The following is a 19,103-nucleotide window of genomic DNA, read 5'->3' as shown; positions in this document are numbered from 1 at the left end:
AGGAGGGCAAATGACAGTTGGGATGAGTGAGAAGCAGTAAACATAAGGGAAAATAAAACGTTTTGGAAGGAGGTAAATGATGTGCGAAAGACAAGAGAACAAATAGGAACATCGGTGAAGGGGAGAAAAGGGGAAGCTGATAACAGGAAGTGATGGAGTGAGGAGATGGAGTGAGTATTTTGAAGGTTTGTTGAATGTGTTTGATGATAGAGTGGCAGATGTAGGGTGTTTGGGTCGGGATGGTATGGAAAGTGAGAGTCGTGGAGAGTGGTTGGTGAGGAGAGAAGAGCTCATGAAAACCTTACGTAATATGAAATGTAGCAAAGCGGCTGGAGTGGATGATATTGCAGTTGAACGTCTTAAGATAAGGGGTGACTGCGTTGTTGACTGGTTGGTGAGGATATTCATTGTATGTATAGATCATGGTGAGTGCCTGAGGATTGGCGGAATGCATGTATAGTGTCACTGTGTAAAGGCAAAGGGGATGATAGTGTGTGTACAAACTACGGAGGCATAAGTTTGTTGAGTATACTTGGTAAGTTGTATAGGAAGTTATTGATTGAAAAGGTGAGGGCATGTACGGAGCATCAGATTGGGGGGAAGAGCAGTGTGGTTTCAGAAGTGGTAGAGGATGTGTGGATCAGGTGTTTGCTTTGAAGAATGTATGTGAGAAATGCTTAGAAAAGCAAATGGATTTGTATGTAGCATTTATGGATCTGGAGGATGCATATGATAGGGTTGATAAGGATGCTTTGTGGAAGGTATTAAGAATATGTGGTGTGGGAGGTAAGTTGTTAGAAGCAGTGAGAATTTTTATTGAGCATGTGCACAAGTAGGAAGAGAAGAGAGTGATTGGTTCCCAGTGAATGTCGGTCTGTTCCTGGCGCTACCACGCTGACGCGGGACACGGCGATGAAGTATGAAGAAATGAATGTATATATCGTGAATGAGATGGCCTTGATTAGGGTGTTCACTTGCCCGTGCCGTCTCAGCCAATATTAAAAAGAAAATGCTAGCTCTACGTTTTCTGTTATTACTACTATTGCTGCTGTGTTTCATAACACGTTTACCGTCGTTTCCTTTAATGAAATGTCGGCGCCTAATAAAACATGTTTCCATTCAATTCTGGCACCTGGCTATTGCTTATTAAGCATTAACCAGGTATCAGAACTAAATCCAGTGATACATTAAGTAATACATTAAGCAGTGCGTAATGTATTATTGGTACGTCAGGTATACGTGGACGGTACTAAGCCCTTTGGGAACGACGGTACGTCCCTTCAGCAGTCAGGTACAGCTTCAGGTCACGCCGGTACGTTCCTTCAGCAGTCAGGTATAGCTTCAGGTCACGACGGTACGTCCCTTCAGCAGTCAGGTACAGCTTCAGGTCACGACGGTACGGGCCTTGGCTAGGACGGACCTGTGTTGTAAGGGCCGGGCTAGTGCAAAGACCACCATGACCCACCCAGGGATCGGACAGGTCTCATTTCTTTTAGGGGTCGTTTCGTAGGGGGTCGTAACTTCGTGCTCCGCTGGTCGTACCTTCATGGTCAAGGGGTCGTATCGTAAGGTCGTGGTCAGGTCATCAGCCACAGAGGGTGCCGGGTCAGCAAGGAGGAGGCCGGGCCAGCGGCGGTGGACACACCACACTTAGCAGACCCTGGGCGACAGACACCACACACACACCTGACCATCACCCCCGGCACCTTGCCCTCCAGCTCTCTCTCTCTCTCTCTCTCTCTCTCTCTCTCTCTCTCTCTCTCTCTCTCTCTCTCTCTCTCTCTCCTCTCTCTCTCGTGCGGGGTGAGCGCCTCGCGCTGGCCCAGCCATCCTCGTCGTGGGTAGGAAGACGAGTGCTCCTCCCACCATCGTCAGTCTTCCTCACGTCCTTTAATCCCACTACCTTCTCCCTCTTCCTTCCCCCCCCTTCCATCCCTCCCCCTCCCTTCCACCCATATGACCTTTACGCCCAGTGCCAGTCCTCCCCCTTCTCCTCCTCCTCCTCCTCATCATCATCATCATCATCATCATCGTCTACTTTTACCTTCGTCTTTTCGTCATCAAGAACTCCCTCCCTCCCTCCCTCTCTCCCTCCCTCCCTCCCATCATCTTCATCGTCTCCTCACTCATGAGATTCATCCACATGGACAGTTTGGTCCATCCCCGATAGCGTAACCGCGGATGCTCTTTATTTACACTTATTTACAGCGTTTACAGTAGAGGATGCGTGCCGCGTTTACGTATGTTTATGGACAGCTTTATCGTTGTATTTACTGAGTTGGTGGACGTGCCTGGGGCGGCCTGGAGAGGATCACGACCCTAGGTTCACCGTTCCATCTTCCTCAAGGCTTCCAAATCCATCTTCATTTTTTCTTTGAGTCGCAAATCATGAAGCTTCGGCCATCCTGATGTCTGAAGCTTCCGAGTCATGACCCACTGAAGCTTTGAGCCTCCCGGATTCAGAATCTATGAAGCATTTCGTGTCATCGATAGATCCTGATTCGTTGAAGCTTCGGTTCCCGTTAGTCTTGACCTTTATAAGGCTCTGTTGTCATAAGGCTCGACCCCCTGAAGCTCTTCTCCCATACCGAGTCTCTCTTACCTGAAGCTTCGACCCCAACTTTCGACCATCGCAAAATCCCAGTCTTCAAGTCTCGATCACTCAAAATCCGAGTCTTTCCAATCTCGATCACTCAGAATCCGAGCCATTTTCAAGTTTCTGGTCTCCACCGAAGTTTCGACTCTTAAAGTTTAGATATCCTCAACTTGTCATCCACAGACAGACGTTCTAAACCAAACAGCCGATATATATTTTTTGTGTACCTTCAGCCAGCTCTCGCGGTAGAAATTCGGGAGACGATTCCCCTGACAGTTCAGTTTTGTCCATTGTCTGTCTGTCTGTCTGTTCTGTAAAGCCCACGAGTGGATGGTTTTGTGAATTAGAAGTTGCTGTTGTTGTTTGAGATTAAACCTGCCTACACCTCAGGAGATGCGGGCCCTATGGTCTAGGGCGGCCTGCCGGTGGTGAGGGACCTAAGCACTGGGCCTAGCTAGGGTGGGGTCGGGGGCTTGTTATCCCACCCGACCCCCCAACGAGAGCCAGGCTCACTCTGTGAACTAGAAGATAAATAAAATCGTAATGATTATAGATGTTTTTTGTGTTATATTTTTGTCACTGCGTGTCGCATGCCCTTGAATTACGCAGTCACTTCCTGTGCGACGTGGCCAAGCATGTCATACACAAGTGTTTAGTTTGGCTGAATCACTATAAAAGTTGAATCGGTTTGATTGCTGTTGTGTTGCGTTGGTCACGTGAGTTGACCGTCGGGTCACGACGGTGAAGGCTGCTGTGTTAGCAGTGAGGGGAGAGGAAGGGAAACCTGGTGGGTGGGAGGCAGCATGCTGTGCTGTGTGTTGTGCGGAAAATTGTCCTCTTCTCTTGTCCGTCTCCTTCATCAACCTTCTTTATTTTGCAGTTAAGACCTGGCTTCGATGTGGACTTTAGTCCATGACTTTCGTGAAAACGAAATCCCGATATGACACGAACGTTGTCTTTAGACTCCCTTTCCGTGAGCGTATGACCTTATGTGTGTGTGTGTGTGTGTGTGTGTGTGTGTCATGCTGAGAGGAATGGAAGCTTGCGATGAATGGAGTGTTACGAGTGGAATATTGAGGAGATGGAGCAAAGTCTTTTAGGGAGGGAGTTTAACTTTCCGTGGAAAGGAGTGGAGTGGTGTTTGGACGGAGTGAGGGTCATTGTGGAAGGGGATAAGTCTCCGGTAGAAGTGGACTGGTATGTGGAAAGAGAGAAGTCCTGAGTTTGGACGGTTTACTTCGTCAGTAGTTCAAGTGAAACGCTGAGTCAGCGGAGTGGTGCACTGATGGAAGGTCGTAGATTGCTGAGTGGACCTATTGGTGGTTGGAACAGCCATAAGGGGAGGAGTAAAGTGAGAGATGTTGTGCCCTGAGTGGAAGGTGAGTTTTACGTAGCAGGAGTGGTCAATGTCACTGGATGTAACCGAGTTTGTAAGTGGACAGAGCGGAGGTTTGAAGGCAGAGACCAATAATTTGAATGTTCGACCAGTGGCTTGCTAGATGTAAGGAATCATAGGTTCGACCAGTGGCTCACTCGATGCAGGGAATCAAAGATTCGACCCGTGGCTCACTCGATGCAGGGAATCAAAGATTCGACCCGTGGCTCACTCGATGCAGGGAATCAAAGGATCGACCCGTTCAGGGAATCAAAGGTTCGACCCGTGGCTCACTCGATGCAGGGAATCAGAGGTTCGACCCGTGGCTCACTCGATGCAGGGAATCAAAGGTTCGACCCATGGCTCACTCGATGCAGGGAATCAAAGGTTCGATCAGTGGCTCACTTAATGCAGGGAATCAAAGGTTCGACCCGTGGCTCACTCGATGCAGGGAATCAAAGGTTCGACCCGTGGCTCACTCGATAATAATCAGGGTTAATTTCCATATCAGAAATTGTTTTTGTGTGCAGAGTTTCGTCTGGTGTTGCCACTTGTTTGGGCCTTGGAAGGAAGGCGTTTTTGATTGGTGTTGGGCAATATGGACCGGTGTGGTGGACACAAGTGTGTTTGGCATTGTGAAAGATGTTGAACATCTTGTGTACCGCTGTGTCATCATGATCGTCAACTTTTTTCATGGCTGAAACTGTTTACCTTAATGTTTGTATCGTAAGTAGTATTCAGTACTGAAGAGATTGTTGTCGAGAGTTAAGGAAGCCTTTCCACAATACGGTGAGGTGGCTGCACTGCGTTATGATCTGTGCTTAACTTGCTACACACTTGGTTGTCGACAGCAGCCGCCAGGGAAGTACTGCCCTCCTGACGTAGGAGTGTTGAAGTGATGGCCGGGACCATCTTACATCCTCCGTGTCAGTAGGTTGTAGACACCAGCCGCCCAGGGAAGTACTTCCCTCCTGACGTAGGAGTGTTGAAGTGATGGCCGGAACCATCTTACACCCTTCGTGTCAGTAGGTTGTAGACACCAGCCGCCCAGGGAAGTACTTCCCTCCTGATTTAGGAGTGTTGGAGCGAGAAGTTCCTCGACCAAACTGACGGTGTGGATACAACCTCGCCGAAGGCGACTTCTCACTCACGGCTTAACAAGTGGCAGGCGGAGCGCTGTACCTCATCCTTGATCAAGAGTTATGATACACAATGATATACTCAGAGCCGAGTGCCTCGCACTGTAGACTCCAGTGACCTGAAGACGAGGCAACATCTGGTTCTTTCATAAGGGAGTCGGATGTGGAGTGGGAGAGTCGGATGTGGAGTTGGAGAGTCAGATGTGGAGTTGGAGAGTCGGATGTGGAGTTGGAGAGTCGGATGTGGAGTTGGAGAGTCGGATGTGGAGTTGGAGAGTCGGATGTGGAGTTGGAGAGTCAGATGTGGAGTTGGAGAGTCGGATGTGGAGTTGGAGGGTCGTTCTGAAGCTTTTAATGTTTTGAGGAAGAGGTGGAGGGAGGGAGACAACGAGGAGAGATATAGGGATGGAGAGGACGAGTGACAGTGAGTGATGAATGGATAGATTGATACGTAAAAAGTGGGAGATGGAGGGACACAGACAGGATTAGGAGAGAGAGAATGAGGACTTACAGTGTTACACAGACCACACACACCCAAGGTCCAAGCGAAGAGAGAGAGAGAGAGAGAGAGAGAGAGAGAGAGAGAGAGAGAGAGAGAGAGAGAGAGAGAGAGAGAGAGAGAGAGAGAGGTGGAGGTACTCTTTTTCCACACCTCCGAGGTGCTGAGACGTTGTGTAAAGGTTTACTCTTTACTGCTGGGTCTTGACCTCCATCAGGGTCGTGTGGCTGGAGGTCGCCCCCACGCTCCCGGGGTCCCCTGGGGTGACCTGGCAACAAAGACGGGGCTCGAGTGTCGTGACACCACAACACAACGAGGTTCTAGTGTGGTGCTGTGGGGGTATAGGTATCACAAGACATTGTATATGTGTGTGTGTTTGTGTGTCTGTGTGTGTGTGTGTTTGTGTTTGTGTGTGTTTAATGATGTTGATGAACATTGTATTGACTTTCGTTAGCCATTCGGCTGCAAATACACACATGAGATAGAACTGTGAGGTGATAACAGTGATTGTACTCAGTGGATTGAACCAGGGCATGTGAAGCGTCTGGGATAAACCATGGAAAGTTTTGTGGGGCCTGGATGTGGAAAGGGGAGCTGTGGTTTCGGTGCATTACACATGACAGCTAGAGACTGAGTGTGAACGAATGTGGCCTTTGTTGTCTTTTCCTATCGCTACCTCGCACGCGCGCTGGTGGAAGGGAGGTGCTGTTTCATGTGTGGCGGGATAGCGACGGGAATGGATGAAGGCAGCAAGTACGAATATGTCCATGTGTATATATGTATATGTCTGTCTATGTATTTGTATATATACGTTGAAATGTATAGGTATGTATATGTGCGTGTGTGGGCGTTTATGTATATGCATGTGTATGTAGGTGGGTTGAGCTATTCTTTCGTCTGTTTCCTTGCGTTACCTCGCTGACGCGGGAGACAGCGACTAAGTATATATATATATATATATATATATATATCTCCAAGCCTGAGGTCATGTACCCAATTTATCGACCAAACCCCCACGGATGAATGAACTGCTTAATTGAGTGTAGACAGACAGCCACAGTTCGACCCCCGTGCACTGGTCACGAGTGTTCACGTGAAGAGAATAGCTGAAGAGCAAGGCGGGGCTGGCTACCTCCGCGCTTCGGACGAGCACGTAGATGATGATCGGTATTTGTATGTTACGGGGAGGAGAGTTTTACGTGCGTGTTGCCCCGTCTCTCAACCTGGTATATACTAATTTGTACTTTTACTCTCGTGTATGTATGCACACACCCTCCTAGCTTCTGTATGTGTGTGTGTGTGTGTGTGTGTGTGTGTGTGTGTGTGAGTGCGCGTGCTTCTTATTGTTTCTGGTGTGTCACGCACAGCTTGCTGGAGGTTGTGAGCCAGGATTGTAGTGACGGGTGGAGGGAGGGTGGGGTGGGCAAGGCCAGGATGCACTACACACGTAAAGTGATGGCTACTGATACAGGAACGACTGGTGGTGAAGTTCCCTGGGGGGAGACTGGCAGCGAACGTGCGTGAGGGTACAGGACTCACAGCCACATCTTCCAGGGTCTTGAGTATATGGTGCCTTAACTGTTTGAGTGGCGGTGAGAGAGGAATGTGTGTGTCTCTTATGTGGAAGGACTCCCACGAGTGAATGATTATACATATATACACGTATACTGATATACACACACATATACTGATATACACACATATACTAATATACACATACACACACATATACTTATGTACCCATATACATATACACACATATACTCATAAACACATATATACTCATATACGCATATACATATACACATATACAGATACACATATACTCATATACACATAAACATTTACACATATGTATACATATACACATGTGTATATGTATACATATACACATGTGTATACACCTTGGATAGTGTGTCATGAACAATGGCCGTAGTACAGTGAATCAGTGGCAAGAAATTGAATGTATTATTTAGTGAGCTGTGGCTTTGGGAAAGGCTTAAAAATGGTCGTCAAGAGATTTATCATTGCTCTCACACACGGCTCATGAGGAAAGACATTTCCTGAACATTGTGTTAAATACTGCTGAGTGATGGGTGGCCAGAGAGATGGAGTGCTCTGGTGGTGACCTCTGACCCGTAAAGAATTGAAAAAAAGTGATCTCTTAATCACACGTGTGTAATACGTGTTGTTTGAGGCATAACAAGTGTCTCGCTGGGAATTTTTGACCTATGCTAGAATAGTAAGAGTTGACCTTTGACCCTTAAAGAATGGCAGAAATAGGTTTTTGTTGACCATAACACGTACAGGGAACCACGTAGACGAGGAGGCAAACCTCAGGTTTCTCCTGTGCGCTGGCTGGGGTCTGTAGACATGTGCACTGGCTGGGGTCTGTAGACCTGTGCACTGGCTGGGGTCTGTAGACCTGTGCACTGGCTGGGGTCTGTAGACCTGTGCGCTGGCTGGGGTCTGTAGACTTGTGCACTGGCTGGGGTCTGTAGACCTGTGCACTGGCTGGGGTCTGTAGACCTGTGCGCTGGCTGGGGTCTGTAGACCTGTGCACTGGCTGGGGTCTGTAGACCTGTGCACTGGCAGGGGTCTGTAGACCTGTGCGCTGGCTGGGGTCTGTAGACCTGTGCGCTGGCTGGGGTCTGTAGACCTGTGCGCTGGCTGGGGTCTGTAGACCTTTGCGCTGGCTGGGTCTGTAGACCTGTGCACTGGCTGGGGTCTGTAGACCTGTGCGCTGGCTGGGGTCTGTAGACCTGTGCACTGGCTGGGGTCTGTAGACCTTTGCACTGGCTGGGGTCTGTAGACCTGTGCACTGGCTGGGGTCCGTTGAAAGGCACTGTGTATACGATGTTTGGCCTCGTTAATTCAGGACTGTAAGGAACAATAGCTCATTAAATACGTTCTGTTTGTTTACATTTGGTTTAAACTTTGACCACCATAAACTCCTTTAAAAGAAAACGAATTCAAAAATGAAAAGGAAAAAAAAAAAATATATATGTGGTCGTATTGGAAGAAGGTACGTGTCTCCCAAGGTCCAAGTCATTCCTGAAGGAATGTCGGGAAAGCTTGATCGATGAGGAAGGGGAATGAAAGAAGAAGCAACAGTGTAAACACACACACACACACACACACACACACACACACACACACACACAGGAGGAGGAGGAGGAGGAGGTGTGTCTCTCTCCCTGAACAGCGAGGGGGAGACACAGACATGCTGCCCAACATTCCTGTACAGCAGCAAGGTGACCATACATCTGCTCACTTAGCATGGCGACTTGTAAGACTTAAACCCCTCCCCCACCCACACACACACACACACACACACACACACACACACACACACACACACACCGTCTGAAGGCTACGGCCTGACCGCACCACTATAGTGGGTAAGTGTGCCGGCTCTACCAGTTGAATCCCACTGGACTAGACATACCCTGTCGTGCTGGTCAGGCGATCCTGGTTAGGTTTTGCTATGCATACAACTAAGAAGACCCGGGAGGATCGATTCCCCAAATGGGGTGGTAGATATACGTGAGGTGGCAACAACGGTCTTAAAGCCCATATTAGAATATTTACTTGGCTTCACCTGTTGTGGCGAGACTGTCTCTACACTTACTTCATGATATATATATATATATATATATATATATATATATATATATATATATATATATATATATATATATATATATATATATATATATATATATATATATATATATATATATATATATATATCATTCTTCTTCTGAATGTTGTATTCGTATATTTCTGAGACGTTTCTTGGTATGACCATTGTCAAGTATATTTCATAACTTGTGTTCCAACAATGGTAGGTTCATATCACTGCCTTGTGTCTTCCATCTGCTAGTCTTGCCAACTTCCGAATGAATTACGTAATGATTTTTTTTTTTTGGTTCAGCTGTAAGTTACGACACGTCGCAGATGGTATTCCAGTGAGAGTAATGAATTTATCACTAATTTGTGATAACTGTATCAGTAGTTTATGATAACTTTATCAGTAGTTTATAATAACTTTATCACTAGTTTATGATAACTTTATCACTAGTTTATGATAACTTTATCACTAGTTTATGATAACTTTATCACTAGTTTATGATAACTTTATCACTAGTTTATGATAACTTTATCACTAGTTTATGATAACTTTATCACTAGTTAATAATAACTTTATCACTAGTTTATGATAACTTTATCACTAGTTAATAATAACTTTATCACTAGTTTATGATAACTTTATCACTAGTTTACGATAACTTTATCACTAGTTAATAATAACTTTATCACTAGTTTATGATAACTTTATCACTAGTTTACGATAACTTTATCACTAGTTTATGATAAATTTATCACTACGATAACTTTATCACTAGTTTATGATAAATTTATCACTAGTTTATGATAACTTTATCACTAGTTTATGATAACTTTATCACTAGTTTATGATAACTTTATCACTAGTTTATGATAACTTTATCACTAGTTTATGATAACTTTATCACTAGTTTATGATAACTTTATCACTAGTTTATGATAACTTTATCACTAGTTTACGATAACTTTATCACTAGTTTATGATAAATTTATCACTAGTTTATGATAACTTTATCACTAGTTTATGATAACTTTATCACTAGTTTATGATAACTTTATCACTAGTTTATGATAACTTTATCACTAGTTTATGATAACTTTATCACTAGTTTATGATAACTTTATCACTAGTTTATGATAACTTTATCACTAGTTTATGATAACTTTATCACTAGTTTACGATAACTTTATCACTAGTTTATGATAAATTTATCACTAGTTTATGATAACTTTATCACTAGTTTATGATAACTTTATCACTAGTTTATGATAACTTTATCACTAGTTTATGATAACTTTATCACTAGTTTATGATAACTTTATCACTAGTTTATGATAACTTTATCACTAGTTTATGATAACTTTATCACTAGTTTATGATAACTTTATCACTAGTTTATGATAACTTTATCACTAGTTTATGATAACTTTATCACTAGTTTATGATAACTTTATCACTAGTTTATGATAACTTTATCACTAGTTTATGATAACTTTATCACTAGTTTATGATAACTTTATCACTAGTTTATGATAACTTTATCACTAGTTTAATCGAGTGGTTGACGTTGGCACAAACACTGTAGACTTTCCTTTGGAGTAACGTAAGAAGGTCTTGGACAAGTAGTTGTCAAGTACACCAGAGCAGCCAGACCCAGCATTGGGGTAGAAAGACCACCCAAACCATCGTAAGGTATACGTAAGGTGCCAGACCCCAGCTGTTGGGGGTAGAAGACTTCCCAAACCATCGTAAGGTATACGTAAGGTAAGGTAAGGTGCCAGACCCCAGCTGTTGGGGGTAGAAGACCTCCCAAACCATCGTAAGGTATACGTAAGGTAAGGTAAGGTGCCAGACCCCAGCTGTAGGGGGTAGAAGACCTCCCAGTCCATGGTGAGGCATACGTAAGGTATTTGACGCTACTTAGGCATACTTAATACGACCCTTGAGCACGAATATGGTCCTCCTGATCCGTATCGTCATGGTTGTGGGGTTGATGTCATGGACTGTATATATACATTCCATTCTTACCAGGCCAGTGGCGTCTGAGGGATGAAGTATGCAGTAATGACTCACTCCCTCCTTTCACTTGCACTCGTAAGAAGCATTACGCCCTGTGTGGGTCTGCTGTTTTTCCATTCATCTTTTTACTTAATGAAGATTAGGATTCTATTTCTTTATTTTTTCCTCCAATGAGAAAGCGAACGACTTGAAGTTTGGATGGTAAAGAACCAGTTATCTGGACGTCGACAGGTTCTAAGTTCGTGGGGGAAGTTGTATGGAGGAATAGAGAGACGAGTCAACCAAGGGAGATATCTTTAAAGAGATATAGTTTAGTTTAATAAAGATATTCTCCCGAGTAACTATATCTACTCCTCACCCGGCCTCTGGCCTGGAGCGACCGCTCGCCCACCAGCCACCACACTGGATCTGATTATGTTCTAGCGGCCTTCAGGAGGCCATATATATGTGTGTGTGTGTGTGCCCAGACTGGCCAGGTTATTGTCGTAATGGTGGCAGGTTTATGGCGCACCCTGATTCCTGTGGGGGATCAGCTTAACCACCGTTATTACTCTCTTGTTTATTTAGTATTCTTCCCAGATCGTTCTTACCCCATGACCTCGTACTGTACGTAGATACTGCCTCGTATATCATGTCTACAGGAAGCTTTTTTTTTTGTTTGTTTGTTATGTCAGTATGTAGTGCTACTCAGGTGTAGTATCAGCCCACTGGGGTCGAAGTAAGCACCCTTTGTGACCCTGTGTGACCCCTGTGATCCTTTGGCGCTGCCGCTCACACGATGAGCAATGGGTGCTGGGGACACCGGCGCAAATCGTATTAATCACCTGCTTGAGGTGAGTCAGCCTCCGCCTGTGTGTGAGCCAGAGTGGATCAAGACGCGTCTCTCTCTCTCTCTCTCTCTCTCTCTCTCTCTCTCTCTCTCTCTCTCTCTCTCTCTCTCTCTCTCTCTCTCTCTCTCTCTCTCTCTCTCTCTCGTCTCCATCCTCCTCCAGGCATCACCGACCTCCAGCCTTCCCGCTCTGTCCACCGTGATGCGTCCGTCCCGCTAGCTCGCTGGTCCACACGCATCATTTTGGCCAGTGTTCTCCTGAGGTGCCTCCATGTGTGTCCCCCATCCATTAAGGCCTCGACCCCCGTGACTTGCTTGTGGCTGCTGCTTCCACAGTCTCTGTGTAGCGACCAGTCAGATGAAGGACGAGCTGTTGTGATGTGTGCTTTTCTTCCGTCGAACAGGGAGGCTTTGGAATGTCTCTCCCTCCCATCATCATGTCGTCTTCCCACATAATCTTTGTCTCTTTAGAACTCAGGTCTTCAACCATCTCAGGAACTCTGCGTTCATGTGTTTCATTCTCTTCTTACCTCATTTTCCTTTCGTCCAAAATGGTCATGATTAGGGTATGTTTTTCCCGTGCATATATATATATATATATATATATATATATATATATATATATATATATATATATATATATATATATATATATATATATATATATATTTATTTATTTATTATTCCTTGGGGTAGAGGAGAAAGAAGACCGTCCACGTATTCCCTGCGTGTCGTAGAGGGCAACTAAGAGGGCATGGGCGAGTGGATGGAAATCCTCCCCTCCCTTTTTATTTTTCCAAAAGAAGGAACAGGGAAGTGAGCCAAGTAAGGGTTTTCCCTCTAAGCCTCAGTCATCAGTTCTTGACGCTGCCTCGCTAACTTGATCGCCGTTTTCCGCTTTAGCGAGGTAGCGCTAGGAACAGACGGAGAAAGATCGCATCCGCTTACATCCATTCTCTGTAGCTGTCATGCGCAAGAATCACAGATTCCTATCCACATCCAGGCCCCACAGACCTTTGCATGGTTTACCCCAGACTTTTCACATGCCCTGGTTCAGTCCATTGACAGCACGTCGACCCCAGTATACCACATCGTTCTAAGTCGCTTTATTTCTTGCACGCCTTTCACCGTACTGCATGTTCAGGCCCCGATCGCCCAAAATCTTTTTTTTACTCCATCCTTCCACCTTGATTTGGTCTCCCGCTTCTCCTTGTTCCCTCCACCACTGACACATATCCTCTTTGTCAACCCTTCCTCACTCATTCTCCCCACATGTCCAAACCATTTCTACACACCCTCTTCATCTCTCTCAATCACATTTTTTATTATCATACATCTCTCTTACCCTTTCATTACTTACTCGATCAAAGCACCTCACACCACATACTGTCAAACATTTCTTTTCCAGCATATCCACCCTCTGTACAACCCTATCTATAGCCCATGCTTCGTATCCATATGTTATTATTGGGACTACTGTTCCTTCATACATACCCATTTATATTCTCCCAAATAACGTTCTCTCCTTCCACACATTCTTCAGCGCTCCCAGAACTTTCGACCCCTCCCCACCCCATGGCTCACTTCCCCTTCCATGGTTCTCTTCACTGCCAAGTCCACTCCCAGATATCTAAAACTCTTCTTTTCCTCCAAGTTTTCTCCATTCAAACTTGCATCCCGACTAACTTGTATATCAACCCTGCTGAACCTTATAACCTCGCTTTTATTCACATTTACTCACAACTTCTTTCACACACTCTTCGAAACTCACTCACCAACATCTGCAGTTTCTCACTTGGATCTGCCGCCAGTGCTGTATCATCAGCAAACAACAGTTGACTCAGTTCCTAGACATCCTCATATCCCACAGACTGCATACTTGCCCCTCTCTCCAAGTCCTCGCATTTTCCCTCCCTCACCATCCAATCCATAAACAAGTTGAACATCCACGGTGACATTACACACCCCTGCCGCAGACCGACCTTCTCGTGGAATAATTCATTGTCCTCCCTTCCTACTCGTACACCTGGACAGAAACTTCTCACTTGCTTCTAGCAGCTTTCATATGTACATATGTACATGACGCCCCCGCAAGTCCCCTCTATCTTAACAAGGCTCCCGTATCGCTCAGGAAGCGGGCGACGTCCATGGAGGGTGACCCTATATAGAGGTACTGTGTGCGTGCGTCTATATACAGAGTGGTTTTTATGATGCTTTTATCAATTGATTACGTTCCTGGAGCGTCAGACCAGTACAGGAGAAGTTGTCTATATACAAGTGACTCGTGACTCGCACGACACGTCGTCTGTTACCTAGACGCTGAACACCGTACGCTGAACAGCCACCAGAGTGGAGGTGTCTCATAAGAATTGAGTCTTAATTGATCGTCCCTCAGCAAGTACTCACCTACGTCTGTTAAGGACTGACCTCGTGGTAACAAGTCTGGAACAGTGAGACGTCCAAGGCAATAATGTTGAGGATTGTTGGCACTGGGGGTGTTGCACAGTCTACACGAGGAGTATTGAGGCACATCTCCTGCCTCAGCCACCTACCACACTGGTCTGTGTATACCTGACCTGAGACGGTCAGACGCCACGTTGTGTCTGCCAACCATAAATCCACGTCGACGTTACGTGTGGGAACGAGGGATAAAGTTGTCGTAATGGTGTATGATCACACTCTGAGCCCGCTCAGTATTCCTGCTATGGAGAGTAGGGAATTGAGCGGCAGTACGTCACTTCTTCCTGTAGTAGGGGAGGGAGCTGGGTGACGCATCAGCTACAGGTGAAGCCAGTCCACAAGCAGTCTTTGCGAGGAGGTCGGCTGTGTCGTTCGCTAATAATTCCCACACAGGAGGGGATCCACAGGAAGTGCACGACGAGTGAATTTTCGAGAAGTGTGGCTGGCTGACGTCATATGTGAATGACGAAGTTTGGGGAATCAGGCCTGGGAGGGGAGAGGGCACGGAGGACTGACTGTATGCAGGGCATGCAGGGCAATTGAGGCAGTAAGCGCTGGGTGTCTTCGTTTTGACAGTTGCGTCATGGACACGAAGGGTCTTGGGATGTGTTGAAATAGTGTTTGTTTTGTTGAAGGGAAAGTGTCCAGAAAGTAGGCAGGAAAGTGTGTCTCGCGTTTGCCTTGGAAGTGTTGTTTCATATAAGTGAAAGTCTGGTGGGCTAGAGTTCAGAGCTGGGTTGGAGCAAAGGGGTGTTGCTTGGTGCTTGTTGGGTTATTTCGGAGTGTATGTTTTGTTAGTTATGTTTGTCGGGGGTGGGAGGATCTGTGAGTAGAGAGAGGTTTGCTGAAGCGTGAGGCAGGGGTAGGCTATTCATTGCTACAAGAGGGTTAGAGGTTAGTCATGGGGTGGTTTGGGTGGGATGACTGTCTTGTGCTGTTGCTTAGAACTGAGAGCCGATCATGTTGAGTTAGGATTGTAGTGGGAGAATCTTTGTTTCATTGTGAAGGTGGTGATCACTGGTTGTTACTACGTGGTCAGTGGTTGTTTTTAGTGTCCATTTTGTGGGCTTTGTTATATTTACTTTTGAGATGTGGAAGACCAGGTAGGTGAGGCGTAGTTTAGAGTGGAGCGGATGATTAGTTTGTAGAGGATAGTAAGTCTTTTTTTTTCCAGTTTGGTGCCAGATAGTATTCTGTGGACATTTAGTTTGTGTGGTGCTTTTGTGGTGATAATGTTAGCGTGGAGTGTGTATGTGACTAGAAGGCGTGAGCTGGATTCATATATGTCTGTCTGGGGCTAAAAGAGTAATTGAAGACTTAAGGACATGCTGAAGTTCTGTTCCTGGTGAGCCATTGTTCCAGTTATGAGGGGATATTGGGAGGTCGCGTAGGAAGTTGTTTGAAGAGAGGTGGAGAAAGAACTGCTCCTTGGGAACTCCACTGTAGAGTATGAGGGGTTAAGGGTGGAGGCAGTGTGAGGGACTCTGGCATGGCAGCCGGAAATGAAATTGGCCAACCTCCGTTTGTCACTGTTGTGTGGGATCGTGCCGAGTATTTTTCTTTCCCCCCTTTTTTTTTTCTTTATGTTTTTCGTGACATCCCTTTTATGGAAGCCCTTTTTGATGTGTCGCTACTACGTAAGGCTTTTTTCTGAACCGCAGCTTGAACTACACCAGTCGTTTCGGTTATAATTTTACAACGTCTCGCTTTTATACTAAGCCATTTTTTTTCCCCCGATGTGTCAACTTAACATCAAGCCTTTTATTCGAGGTGTCTGTGTTGCACTAACTCTCCATTTCGTTGCATCCCTTATACAACATTCATTTATTTATTTTTTCCCCCCCCTTCACGACATCCAGTAAAGCCAATATCCCGGAAATTGCCGGGGGGACCCTGGCTAGTGAGACGCTTTACCGATAGAGGTAATAAATAACTTGCCAGGCCGGAGTTTGGGAGACTTGTGGCTGGAACATGGCGGGTTGCACAGACCTGGGGAAAAGAAACGGCCGGGGCCAGAAACCTGGTTAATGGATGGCCGAGGTCAGAAGCCTGGTTAGTGGATGGTCGGGCTCAGAATCCTGGTTAGTGGATGGTCAGGGTCAGAGTCCTGGTTAGTGGATGGCCGGGGTCAGAATCCTGGTTAGTGGATGGCCGGAGTCAGAAGTTTGGTTAGTGGATGGCCGGGGTCAGAAGCCTTGTTAGGAGATGGCCGGGGTCAGAATCCTGGTCAGTAGATGGCCGGGGTCAGACATCGGGTTAAGAGGCACAGCGCAGGTCAGAAATGTGGGTGAGAATGGCTGGTGGTTTATACATTTGACTCATGTGTTCAGGAAGGATAAGGTGTACACTGAGGAGGACAGAGAGAACTGAGGAAGACAGACACTGAGGAGGACAGAGAGACACTGAGGAGAACAGACACTGTGGATGACATACACGTCCATCACTGGTGGTACCAAGGGATCAGAGAACATGACGGGAGGCTGGGGAAGGGGGGGTCAGAAACCATAGTGTCAACGTGAAGGAGGGGGTCACACACCCTTGACCGAGACATCACTCTGGGTTGGGAGACCGTGGCTGGATGATCACTGTGTGGTTACGTCTGAGGTAATGGTGGTTGGCATCACAATTAGGGCGATACGTGACTTGAGATTTTTCATGATAATAATATTCCTTATGACTATTTCTTCCCGACATGTTTCCTGAGGACACGACTAACACCCCGTTATCTCTGCCTTATGTTTTGCAGGGGTCGGAGAACCTGGCTCTCCGGCTGAAGGACTCGGCTGTGACCTCGCAGCAGGGGGCGGCCTCGCCCAGGGCTGCTGGCAGCTTGGGTCTCGGGGCGGCCTCTGGGGTGGCCGGTGGCAGTGGCGTCGGCACCGGGGGCGGCGGGGCGGCCCTGGGCATCCTGCCCTCACTCTTCCTGGACGAGGAGGCCTACATCGCCGCGGCCACCTTGGCCCCCGGCGCCGACGCCTACTCCAGGAACAAGTTCAACCAGGCGGAGAGCGACAAGCTGGCCTCCAACCGGGCCGTCCCGGACACCAGACACTTCATGTAAGTACCCCATCCACGAGGACATCTCCTGTACGACCTCGCACTCGATCTCGTACCTCGTACTCGATCTCGTACCTCGTACGAGTCTCTCCTGTCCTCTGTAATTTTAACGAGATGTGATTTTCTTTGGGACATTATTCTCCAAGGCTTTACAGGGAAGAGAAAAATGGAGTGGATTATTCTCAAACATGTGCATGAGAAAGTTACGTGAGTATTTGAGAGTCCTCTCTTGTATACCACAAGTCACTTTTTTTGTGAGTTTGCGTTGTGGTTACTATGAATCCAACGTGAAAAAAAATGGTAATGTAAAAGAATGTTTTCCACGCAAATATGTGACACAAATTTCATGTAAGGACTCCGACCTTTCCTTCCTTCCTTCCTGCCCTCTGTACCAGTAACATGTCCTCTCCTCTGTAACCTATGGTTACAGCAAGACCTTTCCTCCTGATGACATAACTTCCTCGGGATTCAAAGTGAAAAGAAAAAAGATGACAAACAATATTGTCGAGCGCACGAGGGTAATCACACGACTCGGTGGTGAGTCACTGAAGGGAATTAGAATGTTGTTTGACTCCGATGTTGACAGATAGGGTTGTGTGGAGGATGGTGGATGTGTTGGAAATGAAATGTTTTAGAACAATATGTGGTGTGAGGTGGTTTGGTCAAGTAAGTAATGAAAGGGTATGAGAGATGTGTGGTAATAAGAAGAGTGTGGTTGAGAGAGCAGAAGAGGGTGTGTGGAAATGGTTTGGTCACACGGAGTGATTGAGTGAGGAAAGATTGACAAAGTGGTGAACTCACTTGGCCCCGGGTCGTCAGTTCTGTCGTGAAACTGGGATTCTAACTTAGGTGTGCCACAGGAGGCTACCCACGGGTCTAAACGCCTTAAGTGCGAAGGTACGACCCTTGAGTACGACTCCACCGATGTAGAACGCCTTGAGCGTGACGGGACGACCCTTGAGTACGATCCATCGTTGTAGAACGCCTTGAGCGTGACGGTACGACCCTTGAGTACGACTGCACCGATGTAGAACGCCTTGAGCGTGACGGTACGACCCTTGAGTACGACTGCACCGATGTAGAACGCCTTGAGCGTGACGGTACGACCCTTGAGTACGACTGCACCGTCGTCCTGGTCACTGGTCGTATTTTCGTGCTGAGGAGATTAATTCTTGAGCAGGTAATTGTTAGTGACTTCATGGAAAACAGCATTATTAAACGTGTGTTTATTAGTAGTTGATTTTCACAGAATGTCGACAGAGACTCAGTAATTACCAACTCGTACTTGTGCGGTGAGGGAGGGAGTACTTGTGCGGTGAGGGAAGGAGTACGTGTGTGGTGAGGGAGGGAGTTCTACACTCGTGGGGCCCCATCTCTTCAACACACTCTATTATACATCTGTTGAGGCTTCTTTATGCTCTCAAAGTTCACAGTTGCATCTTTCAATATATTCCGGCCATCCCGCTACATTGCTATGAATCATTTCTTACCATTTTTT

The 19,103-nt window shown here is 46.3% G+C and overlaps 1 protein-coding gene across 3 annotated transcripts in view; it reads left to right on the top strand.

Moving 5' to 3' along the window:
- The window catches only part of LOC139750447 (polypeptide N-acetylgalactosaminyltransferase 2-like), a 380,066-nt gene that overhangs the window by 151,822 nt on the left and 209,141 nt on the right, over positions 1–19,103 (top strand). For all 3 annotated transcript variants that reach the window (XM_071665276.1, XM_071665270.1, XM_071665260.1), the window contains one exon: positions 17,295–17,605. In XM_071665276.1, coding sequence (XP_071521377.1) covers positions 17,295–17,605 — 311 coding nt within the window. The remainder of the gene's footprint in view (positions 1–17,294; positions 17,606–19,103) is intronic.

This window comes from Panulirus ornatus, chromosome 1 (assembly GCF_036320965.1).
Source record: "Panulirus ornatus isolate Po-2019 chromosome 1, ASM3632096v1, whole genome shotgun sequence".
In the NCBI taxonomy this organism is placed as follows: Eukaryota; Metazoa; Arthropoda; class Malacostraca; order Decapoda; family Palinuridae; genus Panulirus; species Panulirus ornatus.
This window is presented reverse-complemented; position numbering and strand designations above follow the sequence as displayed.